The sequence below is a fragment of the Mustela nigripes genome, chromosome 6 (assembly GCF_022355385.1).
Source record: "Mustela nigripes isolate SB6536 chromosome 6, MUSNIG.SB6536, whole genome shotgun sequence".
NCBI classification, from domain to species: domain Eukaryota; kingdom Metazoa; phylum Chordata; class Mammalia; order Carnivora; family Mustelidae; genus Mustela; species Mustela nigripes.
In genome coordinates, this window is record NC_081562.1 from 98,295,777 (window position 1) to 98,316,968 (window position 21,192).

General features: G+C 39.1%; 1 protein-coding gene and 1 long non-coding RNA gene across 4 annotated transcripts in view; one reads left to right on the forward strand and one right to left on the reverse strand.

The window, feature by feature from the left end:
* C6H12orf56 (chromosome 6 C12orf56 homolog) overlaps positions 1 to 21,192 on the forward strand; it is a 105,218-nt gene that overhangs the window by 50,778 nt on the left and 33,248 nt on the right. Inside the window, exons 4-6 of the mRNA XM_059403608.1 lie at positions 8,225 to 8,630; positions 13,547 to 13,620; positions 19,987 to 20,131. Of these exons, the coding sequence (XP_059259591.1) occupies positions 8,225 to 8,630; positions 13,547 to 13,620; positions 19,987 to 20,131 (625 nt within the window). The remainder of the gene's footprint in view (positions 1 to 8,224; positions 8,631 to 13,546; positions 13,621 to 19,986; positions 20,132 to 21,192) is intronic.
* The window catches only part of LOC132019877 (uncharacterized), an 84,666-nt gene that overhangs the window by 708 nt on the left and 62,766 nt on the right, over positions 1 to 21,192 (reverse strand). For all 3 annotated transcript variants that reach the window (XR_009404867.1, XR_009404870.1, XR_009404869.1), the window contains one exon: positions 19,922 to 19,988. This is a non-coding gene — a long non-coding RNA (uncharacterized LOC132019877). The remainder of the gene's footprint in view (positions 1 to 19,921; positions 19,989 to 21,192) is intronic.

Below are 21,192 nucleotides of genomic sequence, written 5' to 3' on the forward strand. Positions count from 1 at the left end.
CCAGACACCCGGTATATGCATTTATTTTTGGTGGCTTGCTAAGGGTGGGAAACTACTGAAGACCTGACGGAATGAGGGGCAGAAAGCTAGCCCACTCTCCCCGTAGCCTCTGCCTTTGGGAGCCTGCTGTTTGAGGCCAATTCAATTCACCAGCTCTAGTTCTAGACTACCATAATGAGGGCCCTGTGATGCGCAGAAGGACCCCAACTATGCCTATACATAGGACAGCTATTCTGCCTTTTACAAGACGACAGAACCATACATTTTGGGGAAACTTTCTCAACAAAGTTAAATATCCCAAACAAGGTTAGTAAGAGTTAGTTAGTTACTCTGTTCAAGAGCAGAGTTCATTTCACCAAGCTGTTGGATTGTCTACAGGGCCTGAACCTGCTTGTCAGGAAGCCAAAATCTGGGGCACTCATTGTTGCTTCCTAAAGAGTCATTCCTGCTTTGAGATGAGTACACAGGCTTGGCCATGTGAGAATGTGGGGAGACATCCTCACATGGCCATGTGTGTTTTGGGAATAAAGGTCAGCTGGAATAACACCACAAATGCAGACGTTTCTCAAGTCTGGCCTCGTGCCAAAATCTCTCAAGGGTTCATAAAGTTCAGAATTCTGGGCTTCAGACTACTGAATCCTAAGCTTTGGGGCTGTGACTCAACAGTCATCTTTTTGGTAGCTCCCTAGATGTTACTATTAGCTAGCTACCAAGGTTCAGGAAATCCTGGGTTAAGTAGTCAATCGACTCCCGGATTATTGAGATTCCTGAGTTCTACACCATAACATATCTATAATCCATCAACTGTTCTCTGTTTTCACAGTCCTCCAGGGTAAGCAACTGTCCTCTCTCACCTGGGTTTGCTTCACTCTTGGTCTCTGCTGTGGTTGGAATGTTTTGTGTCCCTCCCAAATTCCTATACTGAAATCCGAACCCCCAAAGGTGACAGTAATGGGAGGTGAGCCTTTGAGTGGTGCTTTAATCTTGAGGGTGGAGGCCTCATGATATGCGGTTAATGCTCTTCGAGAAAAGGCTCCAAAGAGCTGACTAGCTCCTTCCATGGTGAAAAGGCACAGCAGGAAGGAACCGACTGGGAACCAGGAAGAGGGTCCTCACCATAAGGCAACCACACCAAGCACCCCGATCTTGGACTTTACAGCCTCCCAAACTGGGAGCAATAATTTTCTGGTTTTTTTTTTTAATAAGCCACCCAGTCTGTGGCCAGGCAGCTTTGATAACAGTGCAAACAAGCTACCATCCTGCCTCTCCTGAATCCCTTACTCACCTTAAAGCCAAAGTGATGGGCATTTTCCAAATGACCCACCCCCCTTTTTGTTTTGCTTAAAACCTTTCAGCAGTATCCCATTGCCCCCAAAATAAAACTTTTTACACATCAAGACAACCCTGCAAGACCTGGTCTTTGCTCCTGTCTCCAGCTTCATCTCCAGTCCTTTTACCCCGCGCTCACCACACAGGCTGGGGCACCTCGCCCTTCTTCCACCACGGGGCCTTTCCACTCCCTTTCTCCTCTTAACACTGCTTTTCACATGGCTCACTCTTTCTCATCCTTCAGGTCTTAGCCTGAATGCCCACATCTCAGACAGGTCTTGTCTGATCACCTGTCTGAAGCATTCGACCCTCCAACAGATGCACACAGGTGCTCTCAGACTGCTCTGTTTATGTCATAGCCCTGTCATAAATGTCACATAGAGTTGTGTCCATAGCTTAATTCCTGTTGCCCAGTAGAATGTAAGCCTCGTGAAAGCAGGGACCTGGACATTCTTGCACACGGATATATTTCTAGCACTTGGCCTAGTACCTGGCACATCATAGCTGGTTCATATTTGTTGAATGACTCATCATGTTCTTTACAACCTAGCCTGGCTTGTATTATACAGGCTTGGAGAAGCATGATTTTATCTAAATCCATGAAATAATAAAGCATGTCTTAAAGGCGTTGATGCATTCCATTGTTGCCCTAAGTGCTGTGTCTTCTTAGTTCTGGGAGGAAGGGTCTCTGTTGTGTGTTGTCACAAGACACTAAGTAAATTGCCAACGTGGCCTTCGTAACTAGAAGTAGTGAGGGAAAGGCGATCCCACTAACAGCCATCCGCATGTCTCAGAGTCGATATCCTTCATTTCACATTTTGGCATATTGATGTCCCAGCTTTTCTAGACCACTCTCATACTCTCCTTGTTTTCTTCCAATTTAGAAAAATAAAAGAGGTTTCTAATTAATGTTTGCAGTAGTTGTTTTAGGTTATCATTGAGGTCAGAACTGTTAGAAGTAGCAAATATCCAGCTTAGGTTAAAAGGGGAATTTACTGGAATAACTGGGACCACGCAGGTAATTCAACACTCATTCAACAGACATATAGGGGAATAGACATAAATACAGACACAAATGTAGATCTACCTACCTACCTGTTTAATCTGGCACACTTTAATTGCTGGGCTTTGTGTTCAATTTTAGATGTTCAATGGTGGGGGAAATCAGCAAAGGATAGAAGCTAAACAATAGAATGCAGGAATGGAAAGAATGAGGCATAGCAGGAACTGGAGACTTGAATGCGCATAGGACTTTGTACCCTCTGATGTTGGTAGATCAGCCTCATTTTGTCTCAGGGACTACCATATCATTCATGGGGCAACAAACAAAGTAGCCACCTGTCTTAAATTCACGTTATAGCTCCCACCACCAGACAAAGGCTACCTCACACACTTTCTTGCATCAAATTTTAAAATCTTAGGAGGGTTTCTGATGCCCTAGCTTGAAAAATATCCACTCCAGCCAAGAGGTCAGAGACGTTTTAAAAACGCGGCAGCTTCTGGGTATTCAGGAGTAGTTTCCAAATCAAGGGGATGAGGGGGAGCTAGGTCTACTCTCCATCCCACAGCTTTCTAACGCGATCATCTCCATAATTAAGCACATGAGTCAAAAGCGTAAACAAAAGGCAGGCTAGGATAGAAAACAGTAATTAGAAGACTAAAGAATGTTATCATATGCAGAGCTTTGAAACACCTCTGAGGTGTAAAGTTTTAGGCCTAATTATGAGAAGCTGCAGGTCATAAGAAGGATGCAGTTATCTTGGGACATCAGACTTACATAAGTATGATTCCTTTTCAGGGTAATTGTAAACAACAGGTCTTTTAACACCTGAGGGATGGAAAACAGACTAGTGATCTCTGATGACGAGATTCAGTATTTAGGTTTCTCTAGCTTTAACGTACCTCTTCACCAGTGGATGGCTCCAGATTCTCATATGCATTTTACAGGAGAAAACCCATCTAGATTATTTCAAGTAGAAATAAAGTATTGTGACCTACTTAAAAGTTCCCTAGAGCTGCAGGGGGAAAAAAGACTGCCTACTGCTTGTGAGTGCAAAGAAACAGACAGACAGGCTGAGGTCAATAGAACGCTTTTACAGCGTCGGTGCAGAGGAAGATTTATATAAATTTAATTGAGTTCACCTTGAATAATCCAGGAGGAAAAGAAATAGCAACAATGCCTCAGTCTCAGACCAGGTCTTGTCAGGCCCATAACCCAGGAGAGTGGATTCTGATCTGAGTCTACATCGATGTGTATAGTCTCTGCTGATATTTGGCTAGTGAAAATTTAGAAGTAGATTTTCTAAGCATCGTGCATGGCAGGGGAAGGATATGAGCTTTTGGAGACACTGATCTGTTTAATAAATGGAAGTAGGGCTGACAGTCCTAATGGAATGAGAATGTGCTATGGTTAATGGTACACCATTAGCAAACTAGAAGGAGGGGGAGAAACCAAGAACGTGAACCTTATTCTCTAAGGAGCTGCACGTCTTGACAGGAAATAGAAAAGGGGAGCTGTGCTCTCTCTCTCCACGTAGTACGTAAGCATGAAGGCTCTGCAGTCACACTGACTGACTCTGAAGCCTGACTGCCTTGGGCTTAACCTCCCTGCACTTTACTCTTCAGGAAGAGGCTAAAGCTCACGACAGCTCCTTTCTCAGAGGGGCGATATGTGAGGGCGCGATCATGCACGTGTACTTAGACTACATGTGACACTTAGTCCTTATTAAAAGTTAATTTTCCTGTTATTGCTGATTATCAGTAAGTCAGCCACTGAGCAATCATTTATTTGGCATCTTCAGAATTCCCTATCAAGCCTTGGAAATGGAATAATTTTCCTCTTTTCTATTCTAATAACATTACCGTATTTAAACAATAAAAATGCTGTTGTGCAATAATTTGGCACAAGTTACCATCTGTACTAATTTTCTTTTTTTAATATCAATTTTCTAAGAATTTCTTCCAAAATAGGTTGCTATTATTCTCTTAGGAGACCAGTCCTGTGTTTATGTAAATATACCGTATGTGTAAGTACAGGGACCTGGACCGTTTAGAAGCTCAAGGGACAGGATTCAAGGCCTCTAAAATCTATTTTTATAATACGTCTTTACATCTTCGTCATTCTGAAAACATGACACAGCTATCTTCTTGTGTACATAACTTGCTCATAGTTTATCATTATTAGTATCCTTTGCTCAGTTACATTTATAAAAATATAAAAAAACATTTACTGAGCATCGGGGTAGAATCAATATGGGTTCTTCTCCCACATCACTCTCTTCCTCTTCCCTCCCTCTTCCCCCCTTCATGGACCTGTCTGAAAATTCCCATGGGGTCAATACTCACAAGTGCTTCGTTCATTCTATCTATGAATCTGCTTGTTGGTTTTAGACATTATCTTCTCCCATTTTGTCAGCTATCTCTTAGCTTTGGGTCGTATCTTTTACTGAACAGAATTTTAATTTTGATGTAATAAAATTAATTAAGGTTTTGATTCTGGTCAAGATGGAGTAAGTGTACTTCAGCCAATCTCTCCCCCTGAATCGAAGTATAAATCTTGAATAGAATACATACAGCAGTTGACTGCCTTTAATTTAAAAAAAAAAAAAACTTCTCCTTAGTACTTAAACAGGATTCAGAGTTAAAAGCAGCTATAGATTTTTCTGTAAAATATATTTTATCTGAGTCACATGTATTTTGACATGTACTGCCATTCAGTTCTTAGTATCTCTGAGTTTCCTTTGTTATTTTCAGCAAGTTGATTATGATGTGTCTGGTGAGTAATTCTTTGAGTTTATCTTTTGGGGATTCACTGAGTTTCTTGAATCTGTAAGTTTATGTCTTTTGCCACATTTGGAGACTTTTTGGCCATGACTCCTCGAATATTTTTTTCTGCACCATGCTTTTCCTCCTTTCTTTCTGGGACTCTGAAGACATGAATTTTAGACCTTTCATATTGCCTGACAGTCACCCGAAATTCTGTTCCTGTTTTTCTTCAATCTTTACTCTCTATGTTATTCGGATCAGATAACTTCTATTCATCTATCTTCAAAATCAACCCTTTCTCTGTCATTTCTATACTGTTTACTGAGCCCATTCAGTGAATTTTTTTTAAGATTTTATTTATTTATTTGTCAGACAGAGGGAGAGTACAAGCAGTGAGGGAAGCAGGCAGAGGGAGAAGCTCCCTGTTGAGCAAGGAGCCCAATGTGGGACCCCATCCTAGGACCCTAGGATCATGAGCTGAGCTTCAGCTCAGATGCTTAACCATCAGATGCAGATGCTTAACCAACTGGGCCAGCCAGGCACCTCTTCATAGGGGAATTTTTTATTCAAGAAATCTTGAGATCTAGGTCTGTGTAGGACTTCTTATAGAAGAATCATTGTTCTCTATTGTTCTTGTTTCTTATTTTTAGCATATTAATCTGACCATCTATTTCAATGTGATAGGTTTCTAGCTGTGAAAACTAAACTCTCCATTTCATATTCTTTCAACTTCTTTCTTATCCTTTTCAAGAATTTCTTAAATCAAATACCCATCTTTTCTAATTTACCATTTTTATTTCTTCATAGAGTATCAATATGCTAGCATGTGTGTACTTCCTATTCTTAGCTGAACTTGAGACTAACAGATTTTTGTGAAGCTGTTCCATTTTGCCTGTTGCTTTTTGGACTGTGACCCAACATTTTCATTCTCGAGGAGTTTATCTGTCTTTGATGCAGAGGGGAAAAGGGGGAAAAAAGTGATTTGTGCATACTTTTGATTTTGTAGTTCTCTTTCCTACTTCTCTCATCTCTTCCTTTAATGTGGCTAGGCTGTCCCTGGAGATACACAGTCAGCACATTAGGAAAACTCTTGACATTTAGCAGCTTAGCTCTATAAATATGAAGCTAACATGTGTGCAAATTCAAGGCTCTAGAACTCTTGCTTAGTAACAAACTACTCTTTAATCAGACTAGTAAATATGGGCATTACTCAATTTCAAATGAAGAATACAGTTTAGTTGTATGAGTTGGCTTGCTTAACTGGTGAAGCTATAATTTCCATGGTAGTTTCATTTATGCTGCCAAAAATGTAATCCTTTTTAGAAATCCTTTTTATCTCTCCAGAATAATAAATCTTTCACATAACCGAATAAGTAACAGTCACTTCAAATGAGATTTTCTGTAACCCCCTGAAACCATTTTTGCTGGGCTTTTATATGAAACATAGATTGTGCCTAAAATGAACATTTTAACATAATTTTATAACATTTTGTAGCACAATCTACATACTGGTTATTTAATGCTCTTCAATTTCCATAGAGAAAATTTTAGAATATATTATCTGAAGGAATAAAGAAAAACTATCTCTTTAAAAAGAGGACTGGAGTACGTATCATCCACTTCTGAGCTGGACATATTCATTTACCTGAAAATCCTTACTGTGAGCATCTTATATTCTTAGACACTTGGATAATACTGTTACATCATACTGTTGCATAATACTAGAATCCTATGGAAAAACAGGGTAAGGTGAGATAATTACTGAGCAGCATTCGGAGGTGGTGGGTTAAATAGGAATTTGTTCAGTTGGGTGTTTAAAATCTGGCCATGCCATGTGCTGATCCACAGGGCAAGAAGGATGCAGGAAGGAGGCTATTGCTCACGCTCTTAAACAGATTGCATGCTGGGACCACAAAGCCAGTGTGCATATCCTTAAGCCTGAGGGTTCGGCAAGGGGTGGCTGTTTAAGGGGATGGAATTTGGATGAACAAACTGAGGTGGCTACTTTATAGGTGTGTGTGTGTACACGCATGCACGCGTGTGTGCATGCACATGCACCTGCAATACTGGGGGCAGAGGGAGCTGAGGGCTGAAGCTCAACACAGTTCATAAAACTGTATAGAGAATGAATGGATTTTGAATATGCTTAAAATTAATTTAAGGACTAAGAAAAACAAAGTGGCTTTCCACCTTCAAGAAGGTTCCAATCTTCTAAGAGGACAACATATTTTACTCTAAAATGATAAACCAGTAATCCAAGGCAATATAGGATAGTATCAATAGCTAGCACCTACAGAGTGCTTCCAGTGTTACAAACACATTGCATATATTTCCTTATTTAATCTTCACAAGAGCTTTTTTGAGATGGGTGCTATTATTGGTTCCTGTTTTAAAATCAGAGATTGAAGCAAGCTGAGGTCAATCACAGTCACAAAACCACTGAGTGGCAGAGCCAGGATTGGACCTTGGATGTCATCATGACCCTACAACTTCTTAGCCTCTCCCACTTGCTTCCTCATGTAGCAGACTTAGAGAAATGGTCATGGCAAGGTGGAGAGCAAGGAAAATGAGGTTAGAACACAGGACTGATTCTGAAAAATGTGCTGATGCTTTTGGAATGACACTGGAAAATCAGAGGACTATTAGCAAGACACGAATTCAAGAAAACACCATTTTTTTAAAAATCTCACTTCCTAACTCCATATGAGTAGTTTTTTCTTTACAGGATCTATTTGAAATGCACCATGAAAGAAGAGTCAGGTTTCAAAAGCAGAATAAAAAGTGCTTTCAGAAAAAAAAAAAAAAAAAAGTGCTTTTATTGTAAATCCTGGGGTTCTGTGAAGGATAGGCACCATCCTTTAGATATAGAAAGTGCTTTAAATGACATTGGATACAGTTTTATTTCTGAAAGCAGGAAAGTATAATGAAGAATTTTACTATACCTCCAACCAGGTCAGTAGGTAAGCAACTGAAATTAAATCACTCCCTTCTCTTAATAAGTCTTGTTTTTATTGGAAAACATTTATTTACCTTCAGAGTCTTAAATTGCTGCAGTTGGGCTGCTGGGTTCTCTTTGTCCCTTACTGTTAAATTGTGAATATTATGTTTAACATTAAATTCTACCTGACAGGTACCACCAAGAGAGCAGAACACCATCCAAGGACTCTATATTTTGTCCTTCAGACCTCAAGGAGCGGTCTTCTCATGGCCAAAGTGCCCTTCGACCCTTACCGACCCCCTCCAGGAGGAGCTGTCAGTCCACATCAGCCCCTGGAAAGGCTGTCAGCGTGCCATCTTGCACAACCAACACAAAAGAACCCAAGGGACTTCCAGATCACAAAGGTTCTCTAAGTGAAGTCCCTTTCAAGTGCAATGGGAAAGGAAATGAGTTTCACTTAGGAAATTCCTCCCTGGCCTCCCCTTTACAGAACAACCCAAACCTAGAGAAAAAGGCCTTGGAACTTCATTTGTACATTATTTCCACAACCTCATCAATATTTCTGCACTTAAAAAGTTCATGGAACAATTATATTATAGTAAGTGTGCTCATAAGTTAACTTTGGCAGGAGTAGTGGTTTTTGTTGGTTTGTTTTTAAAGATTTATTTATTTATTTTAGAGAGAGAGTGTGTAAGCAAGAGGGATGGTGGGGTGGGAGGCAGAAGGAGAGAGAGAATTCAGAATGGGCTCCCCACTCAGCTGGGAGGCTGTCCTCAGTAAGATCCCCTATAACCTCAACCAAAACTAATAAGAGTGGACACTTAATCAATTGTGCCTGCCAGGCACCCCTGGCTCAAGTATTTTTAAAGCAAACACGCCTTTCCTGCTTCCCAAAATGTCCATTTTGGAAATGTACCCTTGGAATTTAATAATATGAAAGATAAACACACTGGACAATTACAGATTTGACTATTCAGGCTAGCGCAAGAAGGACAATGCTCATTAATGAGGAGTGTCTTAAAGAAAAGGGAGATGGACCAGGGGTTTTACAGAGGTGGGTTGATAAGGGTCTCCTGGGAATCCTGGAGAAGGTCTTGAAATATTTGTGAGCAGGGTGGTCTATTTCAGTTGGCTGGGGTGATTTCTCAGCCATTTCTGCTTTCAGAGAGCATCGAGCCCACAAAAAGTTCAACACTGTCAATGTGTCTCTGTATTTTTTTTTTAATTTTATTCATTTATTTGACAGAGAGAGATCGCAAGTAGGCAGAGAGGGAGGGAGGGAAACAGGCACCCCGCTGAGCAGAGAGCCGGATGCGGGGCTCAGTCCCAGGGCCCTGAAATTATGACCTGAGCTGAAGGCAGAGGTGTAAGCCACTGAGCCACCCGGATGCCCTGTCTCTGTATTTCTTAGCTGCACTATTGAAAAAGTAGGTTAATGGGAGCCACTGTTACAGGACCAGGCAATTTTATAGAGATTATCTAGTCTAAGTACCTTATTTTATAAATGAGGAAACTGAATATTTTAGGTGACTCACTCAAGGTTATAGAGTGGGTTTAATGAGAGTCAGAACTCTTATTTAGGGACCTTTTTCTTATATAACAGGATCAGTTTTAAAATAAGTAATTTATTACACCTGAATAATGTGATCCTTTTCAATTATCTTCAAAGATACATAATTTTTATCATTGATCTGCCAACATAATAATATTAAGGAAATACAAAAGGCTCTTTTCCTTCAGAAGAAGCTAGGGAAGCAGGAGGTTTTATGAATGACTAAAAACTGAAAGATTTCAAGGCAAATCTTAAGTTTTTTCTCATAGTTCAGAATGGTTCATGTTTAAATGTCAAATGTTCAAAATTCCTCCTTAAATTTTTATTTTTAAAGCTTTAATTTATTTTTTATTATATATATACATTTATTTATTTATTTATTTATTTGATTATTTGACAGAGAGGCAGACAGTGAGAAAAGGAACACAAGCAGGGGGCATAGGAGAGGGAGAAACAGGCTTCCCGCCGAGCAGGGAACCTGATGCAGGGCTCAGTCCCAGGACCCTGGACCACGACCTGAGCTGAAGGCAGACGCTTAATGACTGAGGCACCCCTATTATTATTATTAGTTTTTAAGATTTTGCTTATTTATTTGACAGGGAGACAGAGACCACAAGTAAGCGGAGCAGCAGGGAGAGGGAGAGGCAGGCTCTCCACTGAGCAGGGAGCCCAGTGCGGAACTGGATCCCAGGACCCTGGGATCATGACCTGAGCTGAAGGGATGCTCAACTGACTGAGCCACTCAGGTGCCCCTAAAGATTTTATTTTTAAGTAAACTCCACACCCAACGTGAAGCTTAAATTTACAACCCCAAGATCAAGAGCCACATGTTTTACCAACTGAGCCAGCCAGGCGCTCCTAAATTTTTAAACAGTGCTTTTCAAATTAAGAATGTAAACACATCACAGATAGAGGAAAAACCCTGGCCTATTGAAAGGAGGCCACATATATTCTAATAGGAAAACCAAAACTTAATCTATCTAAATACTTCAAAATGACTGTTTATGTTTCCCTAACTTGACTAACTCCTGGTCTTAGTACTACTTTTTACTTTTTATTTGTTTTATTATTATTATTATTATTTTTAATAAGATGGTTAAGGTTTATTAGTGTAATAATAGTGAATCAAAAGATTAACTGTAACATTTATTTTCATTTATTTAAAAAAAATTTTTAATTTAAATTTTAGGTATTTAACATACAGTATTGGTTTCTGGAGTAGAATTTAGTGATTCATCCCTTATATACAACACTCAGGGCTCAACTACTTTTTAACTCTGCTGCAGAGGCATGGCTGGGGCAAGTCAGATAGGCAAACTCCTAGCCCTTTTGATAATAAAAGCAATAACAATAACTGACATGTATTAACAGGTAGGATCTGCTTTGATGCTTTCTGTATATTAACTCATTTAATCTGTACAACAACCCCAGGAGTAGGACTGTTATTCTTGTTTTGTAGATGAGGAAATTAAGGCATTGAGAAATTTAATAATATATGCAAGTTTGCACAAGTTGCATGAGCTGAGATTTGAACTTAAGTAGTCTGATTTTTTCCACTGAAATAAATGTGGGTGGAAGGGGGTTATCTTTCAATTGTAGATACTATCATTAAAAAACAATGTTTTGGGCCACACTGGTAACTCAGAGTTGGTTAAGCATCCGACTCTTGATTTTAGCTCAGGTCATGATCTCAGGGCCATGAGATCAAGCTCCTCCTCTGGCTCTGTATTGGGCGTGGTTTCTGCTTAAGATTCTTTCTCTCCCTTTCCCTCTGCCATTTCCCCCTTTCAAAAATAATAATGTTGTATCCCTTGAAAGATGGAAAATGCGTAAGCAAATATTTCACACATAAGTGATAAATCCAGTTAGCATTCATTCTAGTAAGAATAAGATATTAATTCAATATAAACATTTTAAAAGTTGTGACTTTTTTGTGACACTGTTTAATTCTTTCATCATGTTGATGACTTTGGTTATTCTTGGTGATACCTTCATAAGTTTTAGGAAATTAAAAAAAATATATAATCCCCTAAATCAGTCAGAATTATCTTGGCTAACTGATCTCTTATGCTTTGAGATCCAGAATGATCATTCACGTTGAGGTAGGGGAATACTACTGGGGAAAAAAGAATGGGCATTTAAACTCTCTTATAGGTAAACCTAAACCATCCAGTGAGAAATTAGCACTCATTCTGATTTTAAGGGTTTCCAAACAGCTGAGTCTCCTTCAGTAACCCATTTTATCTGTAACTTTCACCAACAATAATTACATCGGAGTTCTTTAGCATCTCAAATTCTACAAAAGCAATATAGAGCAATTCTTTGCCCTTCATATGTTGTGAAGACAGGTGTTAGAAAGCTAAATCACTAAGGAGTATCCTCAAATTAAAATTCTAGATTTAAAGTAAATGTAAACTTTTTTTAAAAGTTTTAAATTTTATTTATTTATTTATTTATTTATTTATTTTTAATTTTTTATAAACATATAATATATTTTTATCCCCAGGGGTACAGGTCTGTGAATCGCCAGGTTTACACACTTCATAGCACTCACCAAAGCACATACCCTCCCCAATGTCCATAACCCCACCCCACTTCTCCCAAAAGTAGGCTCATGTGGGGCTTGACCTCACAACCCTGAGATCCAGACCAGAGCTGAGAGCAAGAGTTAGTTGCTTAATTGACTGAGCCACCCAGGCACCCCCATAAACACAACCATTTAGAGAGGAAAAATAAGATGGTATTTTTTTAACTGAAAGCAATGATAAAAGTCGGGGGAACAAGGGCACCTGGCTGGTTCAGTTAGTAGAGCATGCAACTCTTGATCTTGGGGTCGTTTGAGACTCATGCTGGGGGTAGAGCTTACTTTAAAAAACAAAAATGGGGTGCATGTGTGGCTTGGTTGGTTAAGCATCCAACTCTTGATCTCAGCTTGGGTCTTGATCTCAGGGTTGTGAGGTCAAGCCCTGGGTTGGGCTCCATATTGGGTGTGGAACCTACTTAAAAAAAAAAAAAAAAAAAAAAACCAAACAGATAATAAAAACAAAAGTAGTGAGAAAAAGCACTTACTTCCACCGGATCATCCACCCACCATCCTGCTCTGATATTAAGGAATAAGATAGAGGTAAGTTTGTTTGGAGTTATAAATCAGCAACATTTCAGAAATTCTGACCCATCTGTTAGGCCTCAACATAAAATAAAAGATTATTTAGAGAACTTGCTGAACACTACTGACCCATATTTTAGGGGGATCCAGAATGAATGGAAAATGGCAACACTAAAGATTTAAGGGAAAAATAACCCTATTGATAGGGGAGTAGTTAACAAAACTATTCTATAATCTATACCATGGAATACTAGGTAATCATTAAAAAGAGAGAAGTAAACCTATATACACAGATATGGGAAAAAACACCATATAGTAAGTGGGAAAAAATTCCAGATTAATAAATGTGATATAAATTAACTAGTATTAAGTGCATATTATAAAATATATCATCTAATAAGTATATATTTGAGGTGTATGTTATAATTAATATGTTTTTATATGCCTAAAAGGATATAAGCCAAGCTGAAAATAATATAGTAAGGTACTCTGTTGTTACTGTTATTTTTAACCCCAGTATAATTAATGTACGGTATTCTATGGTTTCAAGTGTATAGTAAGGTACTTTGATTAGTGGGATGGAAGCAGTAGGGAGAGACAGGGAAATGTTGTCTTTTAGTTTATGCATTTTTGGACTATTTGATTTTAATAGATTATTTTATAATGAACAAATGTCATGTTTAAAACTTTTTAAAAACTATAAGGAAAAACAATTCCCTCTGGCATTATTTACATAAATAAATCATGTACTATAGCAGGAATTAAGGAACAGATATATGATACTGACTAAAACAAGAGAAATTGATTTTCAATAAACAAAAATTCTAACTATTCCCGTATTTTTTTTCTCTTTTAGAAAGCTACTCTTTTACAAGATCCCTTATATGTTAGTGAGCTCAGTCCTGCTATTGGAACTCAAAAGCCATATAGGTAAGGAGTGATGATATGCCAAGGCCGCATGGGTGACTGTTCTCTCTTTGCCTCTCTTAACTCCATGTGTTGCTGCCCATCACATCCATACCTCTACTTCAATGTCTGCTCAGAATTTAGGTCTGCAAACACAATTACCCACTGGACATCACCTCTATAGGTCTTCCAAGAACCTATTCAAAATGAAACTTGGCATCTTCCTTCTGGGACCTGACTTTCCTCTTGCGTCTCCTAACACAGGGCCTGCTGTCCTTATCCCTATATCACCTAAGGCAGTGTCCTGAATGTCATTTTTACCTTCTCTCTCCCGCTTCACCACCCCCGACCCCTGCAGCCAGTCAATTGTCACAGGACTCACTGTTCTTCTCTACCGTATCTGGATAATATCTACTTCTTTCCACTGTCACATGCTCAGCCCAATTAACTTTGTTCTCAGCTCCTACAGTATTATCCTGGCTGGCCTCTGCCTTCACTCTTGACCCTCTCTAAACCATTCTCTGTAACCAAAGAAATCTTTTGGAAGCAGAGGATGTAATCCCCTGCCTTCAAGCCTTTGAATGGCTCTCCATTGCCCTTAGGAGAAAATCTAAACAGCTTATAAAGATCTTCCTGATGTCTCTTCATTTTTTCATTTTCAACTATCATGTCCCCTTAACTCCTGCCCTGAGCTCCTGATCCAGACTCAGAAACTGATCCAGTTCTCAGAAAGCTTCCTGGTTTTTTGCTTTTTCCTCCATTCTGGAATCCTACTCTCTATTCTTCTTCTCCTTCATGAATGACTTCAACCCATCAAGTCTTAGCTTCCTATCCCTTTCTTTAAAAATCATTTCTCAAAATAATAATAATAATAATAATAATAATTTCTCAAAGCTGCATTAGGAGGGTCTGCTGTGGGACAGCTGGGTGGCCCAGTTGGTTAAGCATCTGCCTTTGGCTCAGGTCATGGTCTCAGGATCCTAGGACTGAGCCCCATGTAGGGCTCCCTGTTCAGCGGGAAGTCTGCTTCTTCCTCTCCCTCTGCCTGCTGCTCTCCCTGTTCCCTACTCTCTAAGTAAATAAAATCTATTAAAATTTAAAAAAAAGAGAGATAGAGAGGCTCTTCCATAATATCCTGTGCTTATGATCTTGTAGTATTTAACAGTCTCTCTTACGGCTGCTTTTTTGATTGTGTGCTGCTCCTTAAGGGCTGGGACTGTACATTGGTCACTGGCACATAGTAGGCTGCCTTTATAGAATGAATGAGTAAATTGTTAAAACAATTAAACCTGAATCTGACTTAAAAGTGTGGGCCTGTTAGCCTTGAAAAGGAATGAAATTTTGACACGTGTGACAACATGGATGAACCTTGAATAAATTATGCTAAGTGAAATAAGCCAGACCAAAAGGACAATTATTGCATGATTCCACTTATTTGAGGCATTGAGAATAGGCAAATTCATAGAAACAAAAAATAAAATAGAGGTTACTATGGCTGAAGGGAGAGAGGAATGGGGACCTATAGTTAATCAGTATAGAGTTTCTGTTTGGGAAGATGGAAATGGAGAGTATAGTAGTGATGGTTGCAGAACACTGTGAATGCACTTGATACCACTGAATTGTACACCTGAAAATGGTTACAGTGGTAAATTTTATAGTATGTATATTTTATTTTTATTTTAAAACACGTGTGTATGTGCATATGTGTGTGTGTGTAAGTAAGGGAATAGATAAAACAAGACTGGAAAAATGTTGAAGATTATTGGATCTAGGAGACAGATACATAGTGTTTCTCTTCGGGTTTCTCCATTTTTGTATATGTTTAAAATTTTCCGTAAGAAAAGTTTTTAAAAGGCTTAATTAAGAAATGTAATAGGGGTGCCTGGGTGGCTCAGTGGGTTAAGCCTCTGCCTTCAGCTCAGGTCATGATCTCAGGGTTCTGGGATCAAATCCTACATCGGGCTCTCTGCTCGGCAGGGAGCCTGCTTCCTCCTCTCTCTCTCTCTGCTTGCCTCTCTGCCTACTTGTGATCTCTCTCTGTCAAATCAAATCTTAAAAAAAAAAAAAAGAAACATAATAAACAAATATAACAAGTATCTTATTTATATCTTGATTTTAATAAACCAAAAGTAAAAAGACATTTCTAAGGCAATAGAGGACATTTGAGTATGGACTGGGTATTAACCAATATCAAAAAAATAATGATAATTTTGTTGGATGTGATAATGATGATCTTGTAAGAAATGTTTGTCTTGTGATGTGTTCTGAGGTTTGTAGGGGTTAAATAACAATGTTTGTGATTTCTTTTTTTTTTTTTAAGATGGTAATATGGATGGCTTAGAATTTCTACATTTTTTTAAAAGATTTTATTTATTTGTCAGAGAGAGAGAGAGCACAAGCAGGGGAGCAAGGAGCCCGATGCAGGACTCCATCCCAGGACTCTGGGATCATGACCTGAGCCAAAGGCAGATGCTTAACCGACTGAGCTACCCAGGCATACCTCTACATGTTTTTAAAAAAGAATTCCTATATGTTTTCATATGTTTACTTTAAAAATGTATCAGTTTTAATTTCAGTGCTTATTTAAAGTGATTTTAAAACTAACTGGATAATAAAATAGGCGTTAACTTTGTATATGAGTGACGTGAAATTTGTCATTGAAGGTGAGGAGATTTCTACCACTAGCTTGACTCAGGGAAAGCAATTTCTTTCAAAGTTAATTCCTAAAGGCAACATTTAAAATGCAGTAATTTAAAATGCACTGTGAGGAATGTGCTAATATGTATAAGATATACAAGAGAGTTCTCTGCCTGCAAGGTACCTTAAGTTTAAGGGGAGTAAATATATACTCTTTGGGTTTTCAAACTAGAGCTGTTACAAATATGAGTTCTGTAAGCTCACATGGATTTATAGGGACCCCTGTGAACATACACACAGTGCTTTTGAGATAATCTATGATAAACCCTTTCCAGCAGTAAAGCATTATACAGATGTATTATTTATATAAAATATCCACAAAAATGAAAAAAAATACAGGAAAAACAGCTTATCATTAGATGAAGAATCCATCTTGCCACACTATTTGGGTGAATTTATGTTTTCTAGCTGATGAAAATATAAAATATGTTAAAATTAATGAAAAATCTTCCCCTGTTCTGAAATTAAATAAGGGAGTCTTCTGGCACTAGACCTTTTATTATTTAAATTAGTCAAATAAAGTTTATCATCAATATAAAGACAAATGTTCTCTGAAAGATTAAAAACAACTGTGACTCTATAGAAATACAGACTGCTAAATTTAACTTGTATTTATGATGTATTTGAGCCCTCAATTCATATGTGAATTGATTTTTAGTATAAGGAGGAATGCTTTTTCTTATGAAATTCCATTTATTTATTTATTTATTTATTTATTTATTTATTTATAAAGATTTTATTTATTTACTTGGCGGGGAGGGGCAGAGGGACAAGCAGACTCCTTGATTAATATGGAGCCCACTGCAGGCTCCATCCCTGGATCCTGCGATCTTGACCTAACCGAAGTCACATGCTTAACCCACTGAGCCACCCAGGCACCCTTGTTTTGTTTTTTTTGAAAGAAAAGTTTATTATTACAGTCTGTTATCATAGGTGCAACAAGATAAAAACTGTTTCTATACGGATCACAGCAAATTGCTGACGAATGCGAAAAATAGGAAAGTCAATTTGAAAGTAATTCAGCTGGTATTCTTTCCAAGCTTGTGCTTTCCTAAGCTCATCAGTTTGTGAAAACTACATTCCTGCTATTTTTGCAGTTCTCAGAGAATAGAGGAATTTTATAGTTTTTTTTAATGAAATGTGATTGTAATTAAAAGTGGATGTATAGGGAAGTAGGATCTCAAAGCTCATTCCTATTTTATTTAGAAACCATTTATTAAATACTTATTGTGTGCTAACTAAGCACAGACTGAAATATCAAAACAGTAGGACTTCCAATTTTACAGATGAGGAAACTGAGGCACAGAGAGACTGGGTAATTTGCCCTTGGTAATTACTCAGCTAAGTAGAGACAGATCTAGAACTCTGATCCCCATGTTTATTTTTTTTATTATATTTATTTGACAGACAGAGATCACAAGTAGGCAGAGAGGCAGGCAGAGAGAGAAGGGAAGAAGCAGGCTCCCTGCCAAGCAGAGAGCCCTATGCGGGGCTCGATCCTAGAACCCTGAGATCATGACCTGAGCCGAAGGCAGAGGCCTTAACCCACTGAGCTACCCAGGTGCCCCGATCCCTATGTTTATAATCGTGTTCTTCTGCCTCTGTGACTTTTTTTAAAAAAATGTTTTATTTATTTATTTGAGAGAGCAGAATGAGAGAGACAGAGAGCACACAAGCTGGGGGGAAGGCAGAGAGAGAGGGAGAAGCGAGTTCCTATATGAGCAGGGAGCCCGATGTGGGGGCGCGATCCCAGGACCCTGGGATCATGACCTGAGCTGAAGGCAGACAATAAAACCAACTGAGCCACTCAGGCACCCCTTGCCTCTGTGACTTCTGCCACTGAATTCTTGATGATGATTTCTCTTCCATGTTCTCCACTAGAAAAGAGGCTGTTTTGGGGGAAGTCTTAATGTTTTTGTTAATAAGAGAGGCTCATTGGGATGCCTGAGTGGCTCAGTAAGTTAAGCATCTAACTTTGGCTCAGGTCATGATCTCAGGATTCTGGGATCCAGTCCAGTGCTAGGCTCCTTGCTCAGTGGGGAGTTTGCTTTTTCTTTTACCTGCTGCTCCCCCTGCTTGTGTTCTCTCTTTCTCTGACAAATAAATAAAATCTTAAAAAAAAAAAAAGGGGGGGGAGGCTCATTGATTGGATAAGAGAACATCCTAGATTTATTTTTAAAACACAGGGGAGGTAGTAGGCAAGAGCTAAGATTCCATTTAGTAGAATTGGGATAAATGGTTGGTATCAAGATTTATGGAGTAGGTGGTAAAAATATTTTTAATTCAAGTCAGAAATTCTGAAGTTTCCATCACCTACACAGAACATGAAATGCCTCTCCTAGCATTACTTCACACCCTTTCTTTTTCTTTTTTCTTTTCTTTTCTTTTTTTTTTTTTTTAAGTAAGCTCCATGCCCAACGTGGGACTTGAACTCATGATCCTGAAATCAAGGTCATGACTGAGCCAGCCAGTATGAACTTGGACGTGTTACTTAACCCATCTAACATCCTATACATGCAACAGTAATTCCCAGCTCTAACCCCCTTAGTGGGACTGAACAAGCTAGTCCATGAAAAGTGCCCAGGACAGGTACACAAATTACAACAATGTGGCAAAACAGAATTAGTGTGATATATAAGAAGTGTGGAAAAAGTGCTATAGGAGAGGTTCCCCATTCACGATGGAATTAGGGAAAGCTGTAAGGGGAAGGTGTTCCTCTTTTCAGCAAAGCCAGCTTTTCCTGACTCTAGAACACACAGCAGTCAGTGACAAGAGATGAATGCATTTGATACTCGGACATGGCAGGAAATAACTTTGAATTCCATCGTGGAAAGGTGATTCCTTTTCCAAGTAGTCCAGTCTCATTAGGGAGAAGCCCTCGGCTTGGTGCCAGAAATGGCAGCTCTCTAACTCATGCTCTTCAGCCTTTCTATCAAAGACAGAGAGTCTCAGGCTTGGAATGCGTGCATCGACTTAGAACTTGTGATGCTTTCATGCTGCTTTCACAGTTACCTGCTACTAATGCAATTAATGCTGGTTCTCCCTGTAAGGCCGTGATATAAAGCTTTCTTTACAAATAAACTTCTCGGGTTGCCTGGGTGGCTTAGTCGGTTAGGTGTCCGACTCTTGGTTTCAGCTCCAGTCATGATCTCAGGGTCGTGAGATCAGGTCCCTGGTGGGTCTCTGTGCTCTGTGCAGAGTCTGTGTGAGATTCTCTCCCTCTCTCTGCCCCTCCCTCTGCTCCCATGTATGAGTGCACATGCTTATTCTCTCTCTTAAATAAAGAAAATCTTACATAAATAAACTTCTCTACACCCGCACACAAAGTGAGTTGATTTAAAGAAAAAATATGAAGCAAATAATATTACACATAGTTCATGCAGTATGGTAAATGGTATGTGAACAAACTGTGGGCTAGGCGATGGAAGAGGGATGACAGTTTCCGAGGGACACTGAGAGTATTCCTGATGGGCTGGATACCGCTTGAGTAAAGGGGTATGGGGAAAAGTATGTCCGGCGGGAGTAATAAATATTTCAACCTGGGGAAAGCAAGGTTCATTACTAAAGAGTGATAAAGGCAGAAGCACAAAACTAATGAAAATTTCATTAGTAACAAAGTTTTACAGACCTGTCAATAATCGCTGATATTCCTCAACTGCTGTTTCTTATTATTTTGTGTGTGTGTTTCTGTAGATCTGAGGAGAAAATAAAGCACTTCAGTCAACTGAAATCTGAACTTTTTCTTAAAGGCAATACTTTAAGGAAGATACTTTGCTTGATTACAGAACTTAAAGTAGCAGCCCAGAAAAACTTCATTCTGAAACGGCTTTTCTGGAAAGTAGGTGATTTATTTTTAATCTTTGAAACTTGTTCTACCTGTTTATCTGATGCAGTATAATCAAGCATAAAGTAAAATACAACTAAATGTCTTGTATTCAGGGCTGCATTTTGTTATGGGGGGGGCAGAGAGAGCATGTAGGGGGAGGGAAGAGCATAGAGGGAGAGAGGCAATCCTCTAGCAGACTCCCCACTGAGTACAGAGCCCCAAGTCGAAACCAAGAGTCAGACTCTTAACTGATTAGGTCACCCAGTGCCCTGATGGAAGCTGTATTTTAGAATATTGATGCTGTCCTGACTCAGTACTTGAAATATTGTGATTTAATCAGTACTGAGTATGTGTGTTGCAGGGAAATGGGGTAAGAAGACAATGGTAGCAAAAGACAGTACCTTAGATGGGTTGGGTTGTCAAGTCAAAGACAGATAATTAGAGAGGAAGCTTTTGGCATGCAAGATGCATGAGTACGGGCTGTGAGATGGAAGAGTAGATTTCAAGAAGTCTTACATTCAGGTATCCATATAACAAAAGTAAAAATGAAAAAAGGTGACTTTTGAGTGTAGGACTGTTATTTTTAAAAAGGTAATTCTTGGGGAGTCAAAGCAACCTAGCACTCATGCAGCAAGTTACAGACTTACTCTGTAAAGACTTACTTAATTTCATATTCAGTTTCAGGTGAAGGGATTCAGAAGCCCCAGTGAGTACTGTTGTGTTGCTAATGAGGCCTAAGTGAGGGGGTGAGCCCTGCCTTGGGTGAAGCTCATGTTGATGGCTCTGTGTTGTATCTTTTTTTTTCTTTTTTTTAAAATTTTTTATTTTTTATAAACATATATTTTTATCCCCAGGGGTACAGGACTGTGAATCGCCAGGTTTACACACTTCACAGCACTTAACAAAGCACATACCCTCCCCAGTGTCCATAACCCAACCCCCTTCTCCCAACCCCCTTCCCCCCAGCAACCCTCAGTTTGTTTTGTGAGATTAAGAGTCACTTATGGTTTGTCTCCCTCCCAATCCCATCTTCTTTCATTTATTCTTCTCCTACCCACTTAAGCCCCCATGTT